This window comes from Puma concolor, chromosome A1 (genome assembly GCF_028749965.1).
Source record: "Puma concolor isolate L17-30 chromosome A1, mPumCon1.1.hap2, whole genome shotgun sequence".
In the NCBI taxonomy this organism is placed as follows: domain Eukaryota; kingdom Metazoa; phylum Chordata; class Mammalia; order Carnivora; family Felidae; genus Puma; species Puma concolor.
Window position 1 is genome coordinate 237,299,216 of NC_141667.1, and position 23,971 is coordinate 237,323,186.

The 23,971-nt window shown below is 34.5% G+C and overlaps 1 protein-coding gene across 2 annotated transcripts in view; it reads right to left on the bottom strand.

The window, feature by feature from the left end:
- NUP58 (nucleoporin 58) overlaps positions 1-23,971 on the bottom strand; it is a 49,260-nt gene that overhangs the window by 7,232 nt on the left and 18,057 nt on the right. The window contains exons 6-15 of one of the 2 annotated variants that reach the window (XM_025924452.2): positions 23,302-23,326; positions 22,138-22,203; positions 21,648-21,822; positions 18,736-18,815; positions 16,580-16,698; positions 16,075-16,157; positions 13,130-13,331; positions 7,651-7,749; positions 5,966-6,061; positions 2,574-4,724 (exon numbers count right to left, since the gene is read on the bottom strand). In XM_025924452.2, coding sequence (XP_025780237.1) covers positions 4,555-4,724; positions 5,966-6,061; positions 7,651-7,749; positions 13,130-13,331; positions 16,075-16,157; positions 16,580-16,698; positions 18,736-18,815; positions 21,648-21,822; positions 22,138-22,203; positions 23,302-23,326 — 1,115 coding nt within the window. In that variant the 3' untranslated portion in view covers positions 2,574-4,554. Of the gene's footprint in view, positions 1-2,573; positions 4,725-5,965; positions 6,062-7,650; positions 7,750-13,129; positions 13,332-16,074; positions 16,158-16,579; positions 16,699-18,735; positions 18,816-21,647; positions 21,823-22,137; positions 22,204-23,301; positions 23,327-23,971 lie in introns of those variants that run through there. The other variant, XM_086715098.1, reaches the window with a different exon arrangement.

Here is a 23,971-nt window from a genome sequence, read left to right on the forward strand (position 1 = left end):
CTACTCTTTCCTCAATCTGCTGCTGTCCCTCAGCACCCGAACTTCTTGCCCATTTCCATGGTCTCCTTGTGCCAGGTAAGGTTCATCTCTGTAAGGCAAGAAAAGGGTCGAGTCTCACCCGTTCTGAGCATGTGGTGCTCTTGGGTTACAGGAGTCAGGCCAGCCTTCCTGGAAAAGCTTTCTTGCTAAACTGCTTACCTTCCGGAAGATTCAGATAGTCCAGACTGCTCCCCCTTACCCTAAGGTGGGCAGACCACCCCTCATGCTTCTCTAGGAGCTTCTTCACAGGGAAGCAGTGGGAAAGGTGGCTCCAGAAGTCCCGCACCTGCTACCTCCTCACACAACACCCCCCCTAGGATGCCTCCCTCAAGTGCCAGCGCCCCTTGTACTTCCCTCGCTTTGATCTATAGTTCATTGCATACCTGGAATTTTCCATATAAATCATGTAATGACATTACCTTGGGAGACTTTGAGGGCTTAGGCATGAAAATCAGCGTGCCATTCCTGTCATCGCAGAAAACCGCAGCTCCGTGACTTGACAGACATGTGACCTCCAGTAAATTGCATAAAATAAGCCTCAGTTTCTTCATCTAGTAATTGGGAGTTTTCTGCTTTATAGGGTAATATTGAGATTAAACAGGGTAGAGTATATAAAGTTGCGAGTGTGGAGCCCAGAACAGACATGTTACACACTCAATAAATGGGAGACACCTATAGGTAAAGGTGACTTTGTGAAGATTGAAATTAGGCCCTCCAGCTGAGATTTTCCAGGACATTGACCCCCTGTTACCAAGTCCCAGGGTTGTATCCCCTAAATAATTTCGTGGTGTGTGTTCCAAAAAGTACAGTGCAGCCAGGATTATGCATGGCGAGACCAGGGCAAGGCACGGAGGAAGGGGATGTCAAAGCAAATGTGATAAATCATTCAAACCTAAGTATTTCACACATAAAAATCCCATTACAGTATTTCTAAAAGCACTATTCAAATTCCCACAATATTTGAGATTAGTAAGACATTAACTTGGGTTTACTGTATCATCACAAAAGAACAGTTAATCTGCTTCTGTAATAACGTGAATGACCTTGTACCAAGTGCAGGATAAAAATCCATGCTCAGAAATAAAACCAAGATGCAGTTAGTAAAACCTTAAACAGGTATCTGATAAACACTGTAAAACCTTGCAGAAAGAGTAAGAGCCCTAATATATGCACATATCATGCTATACATATTAAGATGTCAACTCTCCCCAGATCATAATGTATTTCATCTGTATAAACCCAATCAAAATCCCAGTAAGATCTCTGAAAGAAAAATATAGGTACTCAAGCTTATCTTAAAGAGTAAGTGTCCGAAAATAGCCACCCCACACAAAAACAAAAACAAAAACAAGATGGGGCAGCTCCCCCATCAGGTACCAAAACAAAGCATCCAAGGACACTGATTACAGCAGTGGGGTACTGGTGCAAGAACAGCGAAACTTGCAAAGTATCAGGGGTTCATGCCATCCAAGTGCTTTATAAAAGATTCTATTATTAATACAACTACCCATCTTTATTATCCCCACTTTTCAGATGATAAAGCTTAAGCTCTAGAAAAGTGAATTAACTTCCCCAAGATCACACAGGTTCAAGGCAAGCGTCTGAACCCAGCTGACTCCAAGAGTCCAAACTACCTCATAAGAGAAACATTAACGTACATTATCTACAGAGAGCATTAAAAAAAACCAAAACAAACCTACTACATAAAAATGGACAAAGGATACCAACATGCAATTACATTAACATGCAAATGGCTAACATATATATTAAAAAGTTCAACTCACAAGTAGTTATTATGAGGATTGATAACATCTAGGGTTGCAAAGAATACTAGGAAATGGGTACTCATGCATGCTGTAGAAGTGTATTATTTATACAGCAGTTTGGGGAGGCAATCTGGCATTAAAAAATACAATTTATATGCATTTTCAGCAATTCCTCTTCAAGGATCAATCCCAAAGAAACATTAAACATAAGAGCCACATACAGCTTTTTCTGTAAAACAGAAATACTGGAAAGAACCTAATTGCCCAACCACAGAAAATACTTTAAACAATTCATTGTACATCCATGCCACGGGACGGTACATAAAAAGTAAATTACGTGCACTGACATGGAAAAATGTTGATGATCTATGGTTAAAGGAGAAAGAAGACAAATCAAAGTACACAGATTTCTTTTAACCCATTTGTTACAAAAAGAAGGACCTAAGAGAATGATAAATGTGAGAAAACAAGAGAGCGGAAACATTTATATGCATATGTTGAAAAAGGCCATTTTTTAAAGGGTTCGAAAGAATACACACCGAAATATGAAGAAAAGATACTCAGGGGAAGAAAGTGCGATCAGGCCCTGGAAGCTGAAGGGGACTTTCACATTTTACCCAATATCCTTCTATCTTGTGTTCACTCTACAATTTTTCTAAAAAGCAAGATATATAAGTTGGTAAAAACAAAACACTAAAAACCAATCACAGAGAATAAAAGAGCAATAATAAGAAAATTACGTATTTAGAACAACTACTGACACCTATAAAGATTCAAAGCAACTGACACAATAATATTTTATTGTTTACATAATGATATGCTCAGGACAGAGTGAAGACATTGGAGACAATGACAACACATTAAACTCCTATCACAAATTGATCTGTTACAAATTTCCAGTGGCTCAACATATTAAAATGTATAAGATATAAAGAACAAAATTAAGAAATATAAATATTCAGATTTTTGCAGCACAATGCAATGTCCTTTAAAAAAAAAAAAAAAGCTTGCTATATTTGGGTATTTAATTCTGACAGTAATTCAAAACACAAAAATCCCACGTTTTCCTACCCTTCCCCAAAATCTGGATCTGGGGATTGCAGTTTTAGAGAAGAATGCAAAAATAAAAACTTCAGTGTTCCAAAACAAAGCATTTTCCTTATTTTAATGCATCAAGGCGCAAAAGTTTCAATTCCAAAAAGCCAATCACTGCTATATGCGGATAAATAAAACAGATTTAACAACACTTTAGTAATCAAACCCAACTAACATTATACTAAAAATATGTGTGTGTGTGTGTGTGTGTGTGTGTGTGTGTGTGTGTGTGTATGTAATACCTATTTTAGAAAAAAAGGTGCCTTGGTGAAAATGATTCTGAAAATATTCACTTGATGCACATTATGTACAAAACCTTCTATATAAAAAATTATACTATTTTCAATGAAATTCCATGTTCACATCCCATTTGAAAACTGTACTTGAAAGATAAAGTAGGTCTACTTAATGGTTTCTGTGTGAAATCATAGCTAAGGCAGTTCTCTTTCCAAGGGCCTTCTTTTTCACCCACTCGATGTCACTAATACTAATATAGACAAATATTACACAGATGCAATCTGACATGCCTTATGTGTTTTTACCTGGAGCTCTGTTCACTGTTAAAATGGGGTAGTTTATAGTTGCTACAAAGAATACTTTTTTCTTAAAATATATTGTTTCTCTATTCCAAATTAAGCACTTACTTAAGACATTAAGAGGCTGATAAACCACTCCATTTGGTGTCAATATCAATAGCCCTATAAGAAAGAACTCTGTACTGGAATAGCTACAAAAGTTTCCACTAAAGTAATAGTGCATCCTTCACCTGCATAGAATCAATTTGGCTTAATAGCTCTTTGCCCCCAGACATCAGTCTGGAGTTCAAATATGCTCTTGAAGGTTCATCTCAGATATGAGAAAACATCTCATACAGGCAAATGTGAGGGTGTATGGGATAATAAAAGTTGTTAAAATCTGTTGGATGATTCTTACAGCACTCCTCATTCAGAGCAGCTGCTATGGAAAAGACTGGGGGGTCAAATATTTACACCAGTAACCATTTCATTAAGTCTGTAAGTAAATTAAATAACTGCAATGACCTGGTACCTCTAGCTCATCACTCTACAAGCACTGAGGCTTTGAAGCTTAAAAGGTGAAAAATAGAATACCCTTAGAAAAGGGGAACAAGTCTGAGGCAAAAGTTGTAGGTCTGTAAATATATATTTTATGTGAACACACAACTGTGTGTATTATTCTGTATATATTTACATACATATTCACAAGATGCCCTGCAGTGTAGTTCAAAAGGCCTTTATCAAGGAACAAACTGATTCTAGCATAGGACTTAAGAACTCATACCATCTGTATAAGAAACAAATGTGCATATATTCACATCATGTAAACCTTATCAACAAAAACATTGCTATGACACTAGGTTAAATAGGCTTTACTTATCAGTGATGTAATCAGAACATTGCTTACACTGACCATCAAAAAATAACGAAAAATACACAACTGGGTTTCAAATTCACAAGAAAAAAAGATGTTTACCATGGCAAACAAGAACACAGTTCAGATTCCAGAGTAGGGAAAAATATCAAAACTTTATAAATCTCCTGGGATGCAATTTAATTACTGCATCAATTTTAGAAAAATAGACTCATAGAATGAACGACGCTGCTATGAATTCTCTCAACCACATCAACCCATATGTTTATCTTTTTCCTCTTTTGTTTCCAGCTGGAGGTTTCTTCAACTGAAGGAGTTGTCCTCCTGTTCCAAAACCTGCAGAGGCAGGATTGGACACCCCAAATGTCAAACCAGCTGATGCCGTGATGCCAGGATTGCTGAAGTTAAACCCAGATGTACTTGAGCTGCCAAAGCCTTATGTTTAGGGAAGAAAATATTCACATCAGAAGTTAAAACACAAAAACAAATATAAAGAATGGGGACAAGAGGTGAATTTCTAGCTAAAAGAATATATATTTATGAAAATAGCCAATATATTAGAACACTAAATTTGTAACATGGAATTTTATAGGAAAATAATTTAGCTAACTACTAAGAGGCACCTTTAGAGACCTAAGTTTAGTGACCCAAGCCAAGAGAAACCTTAGCACAAATAACTGAACTCTAGAAAACTTCAAGCTGCCGGGTACTTTCCTGTTAATTAGATATGCCATGCTGCCTTCCTTCTCAGCCGCTCCAGAAACATATTGTCAACATGTAGAAGATGGACCCACTCCTGTAATCCTAAGTCCTCCAAGAAGGCCTCAACCCATGATTTTCAGGACAATGAACACCCCAAAGAGTAGCACCCACTGTTCTGATTTTATAGGAACCCTTGCGTAACTAAGATCAAATGCTATCACTGCCTACTTTATTAATAGTACCGTATTTAGATTATAATCCCCGTATCACTGAATTCTATTATCTTACTCTTTGGGAACTGTTGATTTTAAATACCACTTAATATTAAATGAAGTTGCCTTAAAATTCCCTCAATTTAAACACAGTAGGTATTGTGTCATTATTTTAGACATGATACTTATCCCTAAACATTATAAATGAAGCCATTATTTACAAATATAGAGAAAATGGAGAAGAAATTTGGGATTTTCTACTAGAGGAGTCAAAAGATTACATACCTATTTCAAAATGAACAAAGAACCCAATTAATCATCCATTATAAGAGTGGGACTTTTAAAACCAAAGGGACTTGCAACTAAAGAACATCTCTTTGGGAGAGAAATCATTCTCCTAAACAAACAAACACTGGGTCAAAGCTTTCACAACAATGGGACCATTTTTGTAATAATGAAGAGACTTGTTTAACCATAAAACTAGTCTTTGGGTTCAAAAGAATCTCTACTTAGTTAAAAGAGGATATAATTACTTATTATCTCAAACTAATAAGTCTTGTTAGAGATATTTCACAAACCTGACTTTTAGTTTCCAAGAGAGATAAAACTGTATGATTAGTTAGGCTTACATGCTTCATTGTGGGGGGTAGAAACTGAATCAGGGATTGCTTCTGGCTACTGGAAATAACAATCGTTATACTTTTAAATTACATAATTTGCATCTTTAAATTTGCCTGAAATTCAGGCCAAAAACACACAAACCTGCACTAAGACTTCCTGAGGGTTTATTTGTTGTTCCAAATCCAAATGTGGAGGCCCCTGTGGTGCTGCATCCAAAACCAGAGCTAGCTCCAAATCCTAGTGAAAGGGTAATAGAGAAATATACAATGGTACGTAAAACAGAGATTAAAGGTTACTGACAAGTAAAACCTACAATTATCAGAGGTCTAATAAACACAGTGCTATTACACAAACCTGCTATTTACTCTTGTGCATCAGACTTCTGAAGAATCAGATTAATTCTGAAATGAACATTTTGATCTATTGAGACTAAGTTTAAGACCCATCAGTAATTTTTATACAGAACAAGCTATAAAGAACAAGATCGTATTAGTATTTTCTCTCCCAGATTGACTAGAAATTTTAGTGACCACTGAAATATGGTGTTAGGTCAAACAGATATAAACACATCTACTTAGGGATATTTCATTTTGGGAAAAAAAAAAACTAAAGTCATAAGTAAGCGTGACATGCACAAGAATTTAAACACCAAGTACCATAAGACAACTTTTACTCTGCTTTTTACCAAAACCTTTTCACTTAAGAACCTTCACCATTGAAAAACTGCATAATTACAAAACAGTTAATCACATTAAATCTACTCAGCAACACAGGCTCCTGCCACATACCAGCCGATTTGACAATTGAGAAATTTCGAGTGGGAGATCATTTTTCTTTCTTAATAGTACTAGTCATGATTTAAATAAAAAAATATTTTTCGTCATATGAAGTTCAAGAAGAGATTCTGCTAAGTACTTAAAGACTTGTTTCCATTCTCCTCAAAGTCAAGTGATCTAAAAATAAAATTCAAATTCTTCTTAGGCTACTCTGCAATAGTCTATCTAAAATAAGGAGTCTGAGACAGTATTATAGCCTATGACGCTAAGAAGTATGATGGCAAACTGAATTATAGATTATAGGAAATATGCTGTCTACTATAATTCTAGTAATTCCAATAGAGTTTACTATATTAAGTAACCTTGATTGCTCACAGACTTCCACTCTTACGATGATATATTTTAGTGGAAATAATATATTCATTATATGACAATATGCTTGTCAAAATACATTCTACTGTCAAATACCCATACCACAGAACTGTGAATACGTTTATATGTAGCATGATGATTGGCAGAAGACTTACCTTACTAGAGTTAACTTATAAAACTATTAACTGTTATGTATACAAGTACGCATAAAGGCAGCTATGCCAAAAATGCTTAGCAAAAGACAGAAGCTGAACTGTCCAATTTATAATAAAATTATTTTCTCATCTAAAGTGTTCATTTACAGAAAAAGAAGATAATGATTAGATGTCCAGAAGCAGTTTGGACTCTAAAATGATGTGATTAAGACTACTGGTTTTTTAAGTTAAATTTATTAAAACTAAGTAACTTGCAAGTTCATATTTTAGCATATTGCTTTGAAAATATGAACATCCCTACCAATTAATTTTACTATTCTTTTTTTATTTACTATTCACTGAAGATGAAATGATTTAAGTTCTAATTCTAATACTAAAAAGCACTGATTATGTTTGGAGAGCTGTTTTTGTCAGATGGAACCTTGACTACCAAAATAGCAGACCCTCTTAGAAATTTTTTACAGACTAGTATCAATTCAAATGTATAATAGTCCAAGGCAATATTAGAAAAGTTAAAGTGTACCTCCAAGGTTTGAAGAACCTAAGCCACTTGACTGCAAGCCAGTGCCAATACCTGAGCCGAATGGTGTTCCAAAACTAACTCCCAGAGATGGCTGTGGCCCTGGTATAAAAAAAAAAAAAAAAAAAAAAAAAATGGGGGGGAAAAAAAACAAATTTGCCTTACTCTTTCAAGATTAAAATTTCTTTATGAAATTATTTTTAAAATAAACAGTGATTAATTTTAACAAATTCTATTTGCTAAAAGCCAGTTTTCAGGTATCTCCCCAGCCTGATTTACCTAACCAAAAAAAAAGTTTTTAAGTAACTTGTTCACACTAGACAATTAAAAGAGGCTTAGCACATCGAAAGATGTTATTTTAACCTACTAAATAATTTGAAATCTTTAATGTATTGTAAATTATAGTTCTTTTGGTTTTCTTTCTAAAATGATTTTAGATCTCCCCACTTGTTTTCTGATAAAATTAGTTGGTGTAATCAGTAAAAGGTTTTTACTTTTTTTTTTAAAAACAAGCTCCTCATCGTTAGAGTCAAGTCTCAACTGATCAGAGACTGACGCTAACGTGGCAAAACTATCATGTTACTTCATAAGAGTAAGTACCCAAAAAACTAGGCATTTTTTATATGAAATATAAATGATATATACAATAAGTAGATAAAAAACAAGACAATGTTTTATTTCATTAAATTTATTGTTCATTTTAAAGCAAATCAATTACACAGTAACATGACAATTCCAACTTGTTCACAAAAAGTGATAATTGAGTCTATTATTAAGCTCTGCTACATTACACCACTTATCACCTGATTAAATAAGATAATGAACATTTACAAAGGCACCGCTGTGTACCTTGACAGATTCAATACATTCAAGATTTCAATTCAGAAGTTTCTTTCCAACATTTTGGAAAATGTACTCAGATGCAGAACAATTATTAGTCATCCTTTTCCCATTCATTAAAGATTTTGTCTGAGTCTGTTTGGCAAGAATAGCATCAAACTTACTAGCCTCTCTTTTTTTAACTACTTTTTCTTTAACTAAGCAGAATACAAAAATCTAAAAATCTCTCATTTGATAAATAATTTATGAAAATTATTCAATAAATCTCATAGTACAATCTTCAGTCTTGTCTTTTTCAAGCACAGTGATCAGTGCATCTCAAAGTTGAGGGAACTGCCAAAGTAATATACAGATTGAAATTTAAACTCTTCAAAAAAAAATCAAAGCCTTCAAGTTGTTCAATGAAGAATGAGGTTTGTATATTCAAAAGGTAGTGTACAATTACAAAGCATTAAAAAAAAAGAAAAAGAAAAAGAAAACCGAGGAACTATATTTTGCTACCCTAGGACAGAAACTGGACTTTTCAAATAGCTTCTACCCAGAAAATAAAAAGTAAGAACTAATAGCAGCCAGAGTTCTTATACTACTATTAAAAAATAAATTAAAAAAGGATTTAAATTTTTACATCCAGTTTGAGATCAATTTGAGAATAAAATACCTGCCTAGCAGCTCTTTTGTAAAATGTTACTATAGGAAAAAGAAACTAAACATATTACTTTCTTATTTCTAACAAAAATAATACGTAGAAAACACACGTCCAGTTTCTTTAACACTGAGAGACTTAAGTGTCACATGTTTATAGGAGGCACTGCTGGTGGAAGGCCCTAAAGAACAACGCACACCACAGCCCTCAACCCTACAAGTCGTTAAGAGTTACTCAAATAACATGCTTTTTGTTGTGTGTGGGTCTGTTTTTAAGAGTAACCCTAATCATCAATATTCAGAATATAGGTAATCAAGAACTCTGACAACGACAAGACTTTCCATTGCACAACAGGTACATGATACTTTGAGTTTTGTACCTTCACACAAATTCTGAAGGCAACATCATTTATAAAACTAGTAGGCAAATGTATAACATTTTTTAATATTAAAAACATGATAAATATCTCCCACGCCAAAGTATTAGCATATATTACACTCTGGCCACCATATAAATTAGTTTCACTATTAGAAAGCAGAATCTAAATCCTTCAGGCAAAAGTCACGTAAACAATTCAAGAAATCTGTTTCAAAATCTGAATAGTCATTCAATGAGAGGCTTAGTTCCATAAATAAAACCAAGTTAGTAGTAATATATCCCAATAATTGCCCAAAGTGAAATCTTCACGTAGAGTAACATTTTACAAAAGTTACCGGATAACATATTCACACACAACAAAATCAAGTTCAGCACTGTAATTCATATTTTCCAGAATAAATTCTACTTTCTTAAAAGTAAAACTGCATTCACAGGAAAAGGACTAAAGTGCTAAAATTTTTTAATAATTTTCAATAATTACTCAAAATATCTAATGTAATTAGTATGATTATTCCTAGGTCATATTTTAAAAATAATTTTCCTGAAAAACAAAAAATGCCTTTTCCCCCAATTTGAAAAATTTTACTTACTGATTTAACGGGGAATGTTCCTTTGGTTGTTAAACACAACAAAACCAGAAAACTACAAGAAACTAAAATGAAATACTTAACGTTTCCTATTTAACACTACATCTTAAATGTCCAAACCTACACTAAAAGCTAGAAATTAGGAACTCTAACAAAATGTCTCAGCTCTCCTTAAAAATAGCAGCTAAGTCACATGAGAATAGTCTTCTTATGTAAACATCAAGAACTTTTTTAAAAGTGTCAAAACACAACAGCAAAACTTAATCCCAGTACGTTAGCTTAGAACAATCTATGCTAAGTTAAAATTATATTGGTAATCCTAATGTAAAATGTCTTAAGCTTTTTAAGAGGCTTCAAAAGCACTGATGGACAAGTGTACTCAAGATCTACTTATATGTAATTTATCCATGTACTGATGCTTATTTCACACATAATTAGCCCGCTGGTTTTCGTCAGTTTTCTTCAGCCTTCAGAAACAATAACCATAAATCACGCAGGCCTAAGACCTATTATATTTTTTTCACTTAAAAACACCAAAGTTAAGAAGTCACTTAAACCCATACCTCCACCTCCAAGAGAAACCACCTTCAGAAGGTGGCAGCCTAAGAAAGCTGTCTGCATTTTTTATATTAATGAAGAATCCATATGCAACTAAAAGCAAAACCCCTGACAATTCAAATCTTGCACACATCAACAGTGATATATAAAAACAGCACACAAGCCTTACCTAACTGAATCTAGATGGTCTTTAAAATTATTTGCACTTAAAAAGCAAAAGATATCCTCAAAGTCACAGGACATAAAGATTAAGTCACCGAGTGAATACAAAGCACAATATTTCTCAACAGGCTGTAACTCATCAAATCGGTCTGTATCTAGGAGACCTCATCCATCTCGCTGCAGTGGTGACAGGACTGAAATAACGAACATTCTGACTACAAGACGCATAAAGGAATGCACTACATGGAGCTGGGAAGGCCTTCAAGAAACAGAAGACATAAAGCAAAATTTTTATTACTACTGTTTTAAACTTCTCAGTTCTAAAAATCACACAACTCAAAATGTAAACGGGGAAGCCCTCATACAGGCTTCACAACTGCAGGGGGCCGCAGCTGCCCTGAAGCCTGGCAAAAGTCACAGAGGAAATTAAATGAGCAAAGGCTCTGCAAGATGATTACTCTAAATTAAGCCAACATTCTCCATCACCACGGAGAGCAAACATCATACTCAGCTCATTGTTTACCTTTGTACCCTCGGAGCCTAGCACATAGTAGGGACTCATATTTGTAGAATGAACATACATCTTCATATGTCCATGAGCATAAAATGTATGAGTGAAAACCTACACACCTCTCAAGACTGTCTACATAAAGGAATTAAAAAACAAAAACAAAAACCAAAAAAAACCCAAAACACAAAATGTAACAACCCTGACAAGTGGTTTTGCTTCAAATTTAGCTGTATACCACAGAATATAAAATTCACTTATCCCATGACATTTTAAATAACTGACTTTTTTATTTTATTTATTAAAATGGAAATCCCTTATGTTTTAAAGGACACTTAACCAAAACCCATGCTTATCTGATCTTTTTTAGGATTAATATTGGCTCTGAAAGGTAAGTTGGTACTATGTTGGCTTGATTAGCTGGTTAAATAATCATGAGACTGATAATCATAATTATGGGACTGATTCCTATACTGAATCAGTATGACTATCAAGTCAGTATAGGAATCCGTTCCATAATGACTTTTTTCCTCCACAACTCGAGAATGGAATCCTACACTCCAGCCAGCTAGAGAACTAGTAGAGAGCGCCACTATGAGCCACTATTCACATGGGTCCAGCCACGGAATGCGGAGGATTTGGCATAAACCAATCACCAGCCATTCACTGATGGGAAGTCAATTCTGTCATCTCCAAATGTGAAGAACAATTTTTAAACCGCCAATAGTGAAAACCAGAGAATGTTTCCCTAGTAGAGGCAGCCTGAATGCAATCTAGATATGTCTGTTTTTTTCGGTTTTTTTTTTTTTTTTTTTTACTTTTTGTAATTTACTCTTGGACTATATGGAACTCTCAGAAAGACACATGCTATAGGATAATAATAAGCATTACTCAAAAATTTCTGAATGAATAAAAAAAATCAATATCCATTAAGACTGTATTTTCTCTGTCATACTTCAAGCCTGACAAAAAGGAGACTGTAGGAGTAAAGATAACAATCTCCCAAAGACACAGGACCAAACTCCACACTGCAGAACTAGACCACAAAAAATGTTTCTTTTGTCAGAAGTAGAATTAAACTAAGGACTCAAATTATCTGCTTTCTAGTATCTCACCAATTATTTTCATCATCTGCCCAGCTTTCCCAGTTCATACTTCTTAATGTGCAATCCAGAGCATCTCAAAACATCTTTTTCCTGCTCCTGCTACTGTTCTGTTCATTCTGAAAAGGTACAAATAATTCTAGCATGTACTATCGTCCAAATTTGGTTAAAAGAACCTGTACTGTTTGTAGTCATTATACATAAAAACAACCAACTGATCTTCAACACACCTTCAGTCATAAAAATGTACTTCATCCTAAATGTGGGTACTCTGTAATCACTATGTATGAGGAAACAAGAATGCACCATCTATCAGTATCATATATGAGAAATGCTATCATGGCTGAATTAGCTTTGACTGTAAAACAATAAATGATACAATCACGAGTTCAGAACGTGTTATTCTTAAATGTAATTCGGTAGTGAAACACCATGTTCTAAAGGGTATTTATAGCAATACAGCAAATAACATTAAGTAATTCACAATATTCAGTATCTAACTGATGAATAATTATTGCTAAGACTACCCTGCATTTTTTATCAGGTATATGTTTATAATTGTGTCCATCATAATTTTTAGATTATACTGGAATAGCTACTCATAGAAATTTTTCAGTGCTAACACAAAAGGAAGACTTATAAAAATGCACATAAATGTTCTGCATTTTAACAGTAAGAAGCTATAACTTGAATGCATTCAGACCTGTAGCAGGCTGTTGCTGCTGTGTAAGAGTTGCAGCCATGGCAACGGCTGCCGCGTTTGGCATGTTGCTGAAAGGGGTGGGTCCAGTAGTAACTCTGGGTGCGTTCTGCCACTTCTTGGCTTCTGCTCGCCTGGCTTCAAACACATCTACAGCATCTCCCAAGAACATTTTCCTGTAGCCAAGGTACTGTTCTTTTAGCACCTAAGGGAAAGAAAAAAGAAAAGGTTAATCAATCAAGTTCTGTGTTGAATCTGGTAATACGGGAATAATCTAAGTAGGAAATAAGCAGATCAAAGACATTGCCATTGCCAATGCTATACATTCCCCCTAAAGCGCAAATCAAAGTGCTATTAATGCATGGAATGTCAAGTGATGCATGCAAGCTCTAACGCTCTCTTGAGTATTTTCTTCCCTAATTTTGTCATGTCTTTACAATAAACTGCCTAAAACATTCTGGCTCCATGAGGCCTCTTTAAAACGAGTTAGCTAGTAACATCTAAAATTCCATTTTCAATATTCTAGTTTTTCACAATTGCTGCCCCCTCCAACATCCAACCTCTTGATAACTTTTAGATGCAAAAAGCTGAAAACATGTACTACATATGTATGTGCTAAATGCCTTCTTTAAAAGGCCTGGGTGACACGTGTTAAAATAAGTGACTTCAGCAGAGACAGCTTGGAGAGTTTAAAAAGGGTTTTCACTTTATCAATATTGTTTGACTATTTTACCATGAGAATGACTCATGTTGAACTTGCATAACCAAACGAGGAGGGGGAGTGAGTTTATAATTTCAGAGTAAGAAAGAAAAATTACCACGTTCATCAAGTGGGCTCGTTCACCCAATGCAGCATCTGCCTTGATTAAGGCCATTAACTCACATCAGAATTATTAGATACTTTCATTAAGGGTTTAATCAAATTTTGATCAGTTTTAAACAACTTTTTAAAAAGATATAGGATTTTCAGATTTCCTACCATTCTCAGCAGTAATGTCTTTTTGGTCTTAACAGGTAGAACACTTAGCAATCTTACTGCTATTTATGGTATTTAAAAGTTATCATCCCCTTTTGTGTGGATGTCAGTATTTGATGTTCTGGTTCCAGACTTTCCTACCTCTTTAATGTACTGAAGCAGGCCTGCCAAGAACTGAAAACTGGGGAAAATGCAGTCAGAAGTAGAGTATGTGATGTCAGAAGAATGAGTTTTATTAGAAGTGATCTCCCCCTAATCCACCCTCTTCTCTCTGTGTAATTATATGAATATAGCCATACAATGTTTGGCATTAGTAGTCCATCAATTTGTTCTGCTTCAGATACTGGAAAATAATCACCTGCCTTAGAGACTTGAAAGACAATTGGTTTAAGGAGAGAAAAGAAAAAAAGAACAGCTATCAGCCTTGATTTATATAGTTAATTGATAAAATGTCCAGTTTTGTTAATGTCCTTGGGGCCTGGCTGGCTCAGGTAGTTTAAACCTGCTTCAGCAGATTATCTCATGAAAAACAATACAAAAGGAACAAAAATTAAAAAACGACCTCCTGTGAGATTTCTGTAAGTAAATGAAGCTAGAAATTATACTTTGGTCACTAAATGCAACTGAAAATAAATGGTAAATCTGATCATGGAACATTCTTTGGTTCCTGGGAATGTATATTACAATGTACATTACTAAAAAACAAAAGAAAAGAAAGAAAAAAAGAGAGAGAGAGAGAGAGAGAGAGAAAGAAAGAAAGAAAGAAAGAAAGAAAGAAAGAAAGAAAGGAAGAAAGAAAGAAAGAAAGAAAAAAGAAAGAAAAAGAAATAAGAATACCAGAGAGGAGAAACTGCCATTGAAAAAGCATGTATACTTACAAATGACATGTCTGGAATTTGCTTTAAAATGTTCCAGGGGGAAAAAGCATCCCTGGGTGGGAAACTGACAAAGCAAGGCAGGATCCTGATAATGGGTGAAGCGGAGAGTGGGTACCTGGCATTCATTACAACAGTGCCCTTCTTTTTGTGTGTCTATTTGAAAACTTTCATAATAAAAATTAAGGAAAAAAAAAAAAAACCTGTACAACACAGACTTCAAAGTACCAACAGAGAATCATCTTTAGTACTTTAATAAACTAATTTCAAGAAAATTCGATAAAAATTCCTCCTTTAAAACTATTTTAAAAATCTGGTTTAGAATTTTAAATATATTAAAGCAAAAGCTCCAAAGCATGCTCATTTCAAAACTGGTATAATTTATGGGGCGCCTGGGTAGCTCAGTTGGTTAAGCATCCAACTTTGGCTCAGGTCATGATCTTGCAGTTCGTGGGTTTGAGCCCCACACTGGGCTCTGTGCTGACAGCTCGGGAGCCTGGAGCCTGTTTCAGATTCTTTGTCTCCCTCTTTCTCAGCCCTTCCCCCTGCTAACACTGTCTCTGTTTCTCTCTCTCTCTCTCAAATAAACATTAAAAATAAAATTAAAAAAAAAAATAAGACCTATGTAAAATTAAAGCAGTACAAAATACTTTTGCTACTAAGAATGTTTCTTTTCTGTAGTGCTGCTCCTAGTTTAAAGACATGGAAACAACCTAACTGTCCAACAAACAGGATGCGGTAAGGAAACTACACATATATTATATATATATATATACACACACACACTGAAATCCTATGTAACTACTAAAAATGATATTGAAGAAGTATGTATATCAACGCAGAAAATTGTTTACAATATACTACTGAAAAAAGTTAAGATAGCTGATTGCACAGAACACTTGGATCTTTTTGAAAAAACAACAGATATTATCTGTGATTGTATCTGAGCATGAATGTGGATTGTTTCAGTTTTAGTCTTCTTCACTTATATGTAATTTTAGCTATTCCTATAATTAGCATGAATGCTTCTGCTCTGCAAATGAATACTTCACTTGGGTCTAGATATACAGATACATGAACTGGTAATGAAAACTTACCTTTACATTTTCATGAATAGACTGAAGTTGTGCAGCTAAAGCTACAAATGTTTGATAAATTTTCTGCATAGCCATTGACAAATCTATAAAAGAAAGTTATATTATCACACAAATATACATGTAACATAATCAGTATTATTTTTCTATGACTTGAGTGCAGTTTTTGGTACTAAAAGTGTAGGAGGCACAAGATCACATCAATATTTCCATGACTGAGAGAAGAGAGCACAGCGAGTTGACTGAGAGCAGGGTGTCTGAATCAGTCAGCAGGGGGAGGGGAGAAGGCCCTGAAACTTCTGCCTTGGTCAGCATAATAACAGTTCATAATAAAGCATTTTCTATTTACGGAGAATAAATATCTAATAGCAAGGAAATTATATAGCAGCTCAAGACAACTACTAGCAGTTATGTAGAATATTATGTGACAACACCTTAACCTCTCTCTCTTACTAAAAAACAGTGCTATCAAAAAAAAAAAAAAAAATCACCACAGAAAGCATGTTACCTTGAGGGGTTATATGTGAGTTATTTGCTTGTGTGGCAAGATGGTTTTCTAGCTCTTCAATCTGCTGTCTGTACTGCTGAAGCTGTACCTCAAACTGCTGAACCAAGATTCTGAAGTAGCTATACAAAAACATTTACAAAGTCAGATCAAAGTTTTAAAAATGCTATTTTCTTTGCATTAAAATAACCAGTAAATAAATATATGCCCCCATTTAAGTAGGGCCTTTGACTTAGTCTGAGGACATAAGGATATGGCATAGATATTACTGAAACCAGAACCAAAACTTGTGAGTTATCAAGGTATCAAAAATAGATCATGAAATTACTCCAATCATGATTGGAGTAATAGATTACTCCATCATAGATTACTCCAATCATGAAATATCCCAATTAAGAGACAATCTACAAAACAACTTTCTATGCTTTAAAAGTATCAACGTTATGAAAGACAAAGACTGAATAACTGTTACAGACTGGGAGAGATGAAGGAGAAATGAATGAATGAGAAGTGAATGGGAACCTGGAATAGAAAAAGTACATTAGTGGAAAACAGGATACTGGAAGAAAAAAATGCACATTAGTGGAAAAGTCAGTAAAATTCAAATAAGTTCTGTTGCTTGATTAGTAACACCACACCTATGTTAATTTCCTGTTCTCGATAATTATACTGTGGTTACACAGTATTTTAACATTAAGGGAAGAAAGGTAAGGGATATAAGGAAATTCTCTGTACTATCATTTTTGGAAATTTTCTGTAAGTCTAAATAAGTTCAAAAAAGTTTTTTAAAAAGTGCAACTGTCAACCAGATTTTACAAGTACTTACAGTTCTTATATTTATAATCTGAAAACACTATAGTGTCCAAGGAAAGCATGTAATTACTGCTACTATGCTGCTAAATTTAACCAGAGAATGCCAGATAAATAAAAGGGACCTTGAATAGTATACAAAGCGTGCTGTATGTAATTCTGTAAGAAATGGGCAACTACGAAAGCTTTTTGCAATGGAAAATGATACAATTCACCCCATTTCAAAACCAGCTCTGATGGCAGCATGAAGAATAAGAAGGTTAAACTACTAGAAGTCCAGTGAGGAACACAGCCCATGCTAATCTGAATAAGATAATCAGAGTATCACTGTCCTTGTTAACATGTCCTGATTTTGATCACTGAACTGTGGTTATGTAACAGAATGTTCTTACGTTTAAGCAATACGCACTGAAGTACTTTAGCATAATGGGCATCTGTCTGCAAAGAACTCAAACTGTTCAGGGGGAAAATAATGTATATATATTAGAGAGAGCAGGGAACAAAACAAACATAGTAAAAATATTAACATATAAGGAATCTCGATAAAAGACACATGGGAATTCTTTGTTTCCTTCTTGAACTCTTCTCTAAGTCTGAAATTAAGTCACCATCAAAAGTTAAAAGAAAAAAGGGGTGAGAAACTAGGAGTCAGACCTCCACCACTCCTCATGCCTCGGGCCCCTCATCTCGAAGACTGGGATAGTGACAGCTGTAGAGGTTTTGTGGAAAATGAGATAAAGTATGTCAAGTGCTAAGTGCACTGCTTGGCCTATGATAAGCATCTGATAAATATTAGCTATCATTAGCTCTAGCAACATGAAAGAATATAAAGAGACAAGATAGATATCACTCGGCAACTAGACAGACACACCTCCTGGGTGAGAAGATTGCAGGTGGATGTTTTTTATTTTAACTTATCTACATTTTCTAACTGCTCTTTCTGATGATTTATTATCTGTGTGAATAAAGCTATGCAAACAAGTAAAAGGGTTAAACTTCTAGAATGCCCTGTTTAAGGAAGGGATTATCATAAAATTATTTTTAAATTAAAAAGTCCTTGTTGGTAAAAATATCTACTACCCGCAATATTTAATACAGTGGAAAAGGCCATAACATACAAATAAAGTATAACTGCATAACACTGGTTAAAAGCTCAGATCTTAGCCATCACTTACCCTTCGATAAAATGAAGATAATGGACTGCCTTCTTAGGGTTATTGTGAGAATTAAAAGGAGAAATCCATGTCAAGTGCTTATTAACCCAGGCTTGCTACATAGTAAACTACAAATTCTTGGCCTATATATTGTACTGTTTTGCTTTCCTAAAGTGAGAAAATCCAGTAACTTACTCGGCGGGAGCTGTGTTTTCATGTTGGAGTCCAGGTGGTGTTTTCTGGGTTCTTAACGCTATTTCAGCATTCTTTAACTCCTAATAGATCAGAGGGAGGGAAAGAAAGAAAGACAGAAAGACAGAAAGAAAGATTAACCAGTTAAAAGCCAGGTTAAAAATACCAATGATCTCTGGACTGAAACTTCAAACAATGCCACTCTCATGCTCCAAGAACACGTCACATTTAACCTGTTTTACAAGTTGCCAAAACCTCTTTCCAAAGTATACTTTTAATGAAGGTTATGGTAAATTTATAATGAGCTGCTATGTATTTTAAGAACTATGGACTTCTATACAATCTGTGAAGTTAATTCATCCACAGCAAAAGACTCTGCTATTATTTAAAAATCTTTAAGGGGCACCTAGGTGGCTCAGTCTGTTAAACATCCAACTCTTGATTTTGGCTCAGGTCATGATCTCATGAACCATGAGATCAAGCCTCACATCCAGCTCTGGGCTGACCGTGCAGAACCTGCTTGGGATTCTCTCTCTTTCTGCCCCTCCCCTCCTCATGCAAACATGCACACTCTTTCTCTCAAAATAAATAAACATTTTTTAAAAAGTGCCCTCTTGAGGCCTTTGTGCCTCAGTCATACCTTGTACCTAGAACATAGTACCGAACTGACTTAATTCACTCTCACTAGTATATCATATGTATTTTGATCCCAACACTTCTGCTGAAGTGGTAAAACAGATCCTTAAAAAGGTTCACTGACTCCACGGACTCAATGATATAAACGCAACAAAGCATTTGGCACCTACCCTACCCAAAAAGAAGTTTAACTACACTTCTTGTTTAAACTCTTGAGTTATGTACCCCCCAAAATGAAGTATTGAAAAGACTTTGCTTCCACAAGGTTCTGGTGTTTCCAACCACAACGCTGCTCCTCACCTCAGAACTGCTTTTATTTCCCCAAAAGGCTTTCTTTGAAGAAAAGGGTTTGGGGTTAAAGATTGAGAACTACTTCACTAAGGGAATCAGAATATTTTTTCAATAGATAATTCACTGAAGTGTGGGTAGAGCACTAACTGCCGTAAATTAGAAATAAAATAAGTTTAGATCAAATTTCTTGGATATCACCTACAAAATTTTCTAAACCCAACTTAGAGGACTTTAGCCCTAAGGAAGCTTTCTTTGATTCATCCTCTTCTTCATTTGCCACCTTTATATTCTACCCAAACTTTCATTATTTCATTTGCTCTTTTAGTCTTTTAGTGCCTTTCGGGTTGTGTTTTTATCTCTGAAAGACTATTAGCAAGTCTAGTACATAAAAAGTATTCCAAATATTTATGAATAGAATCATCTGGTACTAAAGTCACAACAGATCCCATTATAGCATTCACCTCTTTCTGAGTTGCCTCCTCTATTACTGTGTTAATGAAATTTTCCATAGAATTTATACAATTTCATACATTTCACATATGAAATTTGTGACTTCATGTAATATTTAATCAGAGTCTAATCATTCTCCACCAGAAGCATAACATTTTCTTTCTCCTAGATATGACATATACATACATATATATGTGTATACACACACACACACACACACACACACACACACACACACACACGAGGAATAAGAGAAAAAGAAACATGGGAGAATATTTTATTTGTATATAACCAATGTGTGTAGGCAACCAGGAAATCTGAAAGCAGACAACAAAGGCTTTGAATTCCTTTTAAACATCATAGTTTAGAATAGCTACTTTAGTAACACATTTTCATTAAAAATATCACGAAAGTATTCTCCAATAGTTGACTTAAAGACTTAAAGGTAAGCACACACAAATTTCTAATTTTAAAATAAATAAGACCGGGGAATGTAATGTACAGCATGGTGACTACAGTAATAATAATGTATTCTATATCTGCAAGTTGCTAAGAGAGTGGATCTTAAAAATTCTCATCTCAAGGGGGAAAGGTTTTTAGCTAAGCACGGTGGTAGATGTTAACTAGATTTGTTATGGCCATTTTGCAATAAAAATAAATACTGAATCATTATGTTGCACAGCTGAAACTAATGTAGTGTTATAGGTCGATCATATTTCAAACAAAAAAGACATATAAGCAACCTTAATATTTTTACTTAAAATATAAAAATCATCTACCATCATTCTTCCCCACCAAAATAGATAAGAACGATATATATATATATATATACACACACACACAAAGTATGTATTTTTGTATATATTTAATATTTACAAAGCATGATAGAGTTTTTATTTAATCACTGACAGACTTTTAAAAAACATTTTTCGACATAGCTTGTATAATGCAGCAACTTAGCCAGTGGTCACTCTTAGAAAGCAAACTAGTCAGGAGCATCAACTCTAGAGTTGGATTACCGGGGTCAGATACCAAGCTCTTCCATTTATTAACAAAGCTCTCTGCCCACTGTCTTATTTATATAAGGAAGATAAGAGTGCCTACCTCACAGAGCTGTCATGAAAACTAAACCGGACTAATAAACTGCTTAAAAAACCGCCTCATATGGGGCACCTGGGTGGCTCCGTTGGTTAAGCATCTGACTTTGGCTCAGATCATGATCTCATGGTTCATGGGTTCAAGCCCCGCATCGGGCTCCACACTGTGTAGAGCCTGCTAGGGATTCTCTCGCTCCCTCTCTCTCTGCCGCTCCCCTCCTCGTGCTCTCTGTCTCTCTCAATAATAAAAACTAAAAAACAAAAAAACACTGCCTCATACACAGTAAGCACTCAATACGAACTAGCAACCATTATTATTGCAGCAATTTAAAACTGTACAAGCTATATGTAGTAAATCCTGATTTTATAAAAGACTGATTTCATTTGAAAAACACATGGCAAAACAAAACCCTACGGTAAAACGACTGTAAGTTCATTTACCTGAGCAGTTTCTATTTTCAACTTGTCAATATTGAGAGTGTTTCTCTGTAACCCACTGGCAGCTAGTGACAGAAGTTGCTTCAGAGCTTTAATGTCTTCTTGTACTTTAAGCATTGCTTTTGAAGACATTCTACTAATTTCTTCTTGTACCTGTTTCTGTTCCTTCACAAATTTCCTAAAACGATACATAAAACTAAGTTGAAAAAAAAATACACCTTTGGTTTCTTATAGGAAAAAAGTACCCTTACAACAGGCTGGCCAGAGTCCTAGTGTTTTAAGAAGGAAATATTAAAAATTCAACTACAGTTCACATTCTTTTTTGAGAATGACAGTTAACAAAAATGTAAGTCCTGTTCTGCTTTGTCTGTAGTTTCTAAAAACATTAAAATTTTTACCCAAGTTAAAACGTTTAAGAGAAAGAGATGTTCCCCCTAAAATATATGCTAGCATTCTTCAAAATGACTTATCGAATTATGTTTGACACACTTACTGGAGATTTTCAACATCCTGGCAGATGACAGGAGGTAGATTTTCATCCTTCAGTGCTTTACTGTCCCTAAGAAAAATGCCACAGATGTATTAAAGCCATTGAGGTAATAAAAAGCTGACGGCTGAGTTCCACCAGAGTATGTTAAGAGAGAAGCAAATAAGGCAAATATTCCCCATTTATACATTTCATGAATGATTTCAAAGCTCTTTATAAACAACTATAAATTTCTTGACCTTTAAAATAACTTTAACAATTCACCTGACATAGAGAGATCTTTTCTAAAAAGACTGGCACCTATTATAAGTAAACATAAATGCATTTGACTAAATGTTTAAGAAAAAAATTTAGAAAATACAACAGATTAAATATTGAACTAAGTTCCCCCGGCTCAAAAATTCTACGACTGTCATTTCATTCAGTTAAAAAATATTAAAAAATTCTTTAAACAGTCTACAAAACTTCTCATGAGAGGCTCCAAATATTTTACTTTATTGTATAATTTCAATTTGTTTTTCAATAAAATAAGACCTAGGAATAGCTTAAGGAAATCATACATGTGTAATGAGGATAGGAATAAGTGAAATTTGGCATGCCATAATGTAATTACCAGTTAAATTTCAGTCACAGATTTGCTACTAACTCCTTGCCATAACCTCTAGGCAAATCTCAGTCTCTTTCAGCTTCCTATTTATGTAATAGGGCTAAAATATACACAAGATGTTTTAGAGGCATGAACTTGATCATTTATTTACAAATGTTTTATTTAATGTAAAAAGGAGGTGAGAAAATACAAGTGGTAGTAAAAATAATGATCTTCGAACATATGACGTATATGGAGGCTCTTCTCCCTCTTCATCATCATAAAATAAATGGTACTGGTGTAGTAACTTACATATAAAAGGTATGTTTAGATATAAAATTGGGCATAAAGTGTTCTAGAAAGAATTGGTTATAAGTTTTCCAAATGATTAAAACTTGAAGATTTGACCATCCCATAATCTTTCCAGAGCATAGGTTTATTATTTATTTTTGACAAAAACTGATTCGAAGAATTTTTCTTCTAAATGCGTATATGGTTTCATTTACTTCCAACCATACCATTTGCCTACTATTTAATAAATAAAACTCAATTAAAATATTTTAAAAGTTAGACTGTAAACTTACTCTGGTCTTGTTCCTGTTTTATCACCTAGAAAATTCAAGAAGCTTCATGTAAAAACAGGTCATTCAACAATGTCTTCCAAATAGAAGTTTCAATTTAATGCAAGCTAAGGTATATACAGAAACTGTTCAGCATTTTTTAGACTGCCTCTTAAACAGCATGTGAGGCCATGACGTGTCACCAACTTGAAACAGAGCACGTTATGGAAACATGTTTGTGTACATATAAACAGACAGTTATATAGCCGATTTGTATCTATCTCATTCAAGGGCCGAATCTTCCTCTTTCAACTGTCTTCCATGAAAAATATTCCGGCCTAGCAGTTTAACTCCTGAAAGTTTTACTTGACACTTTTTTAGATTAGAATATTAAAATATATCAGATGACCTGATCATCTCTAAATATTTTACAAAAGCAGCAAATTTTTTAAAAAATGAAGTCTTTAATGTGTGCAGATATAGCAACAACTTTCTCACTAATTACACCTACTTAGTAGTTATCATTAATAGCATATATCTATATAAGCAGAAAAGTAAAGCTCCTTCAGCAAAATGCAGTGACTTACTTTCTGCTCTTCCAAAATTTGTCACTATAAAGACCCACTTATTAAAATTTTTTTTAACGTTTATTTATTATTGAGAGACAGAGACAGAGGGTGAGCAGGGGAGACAC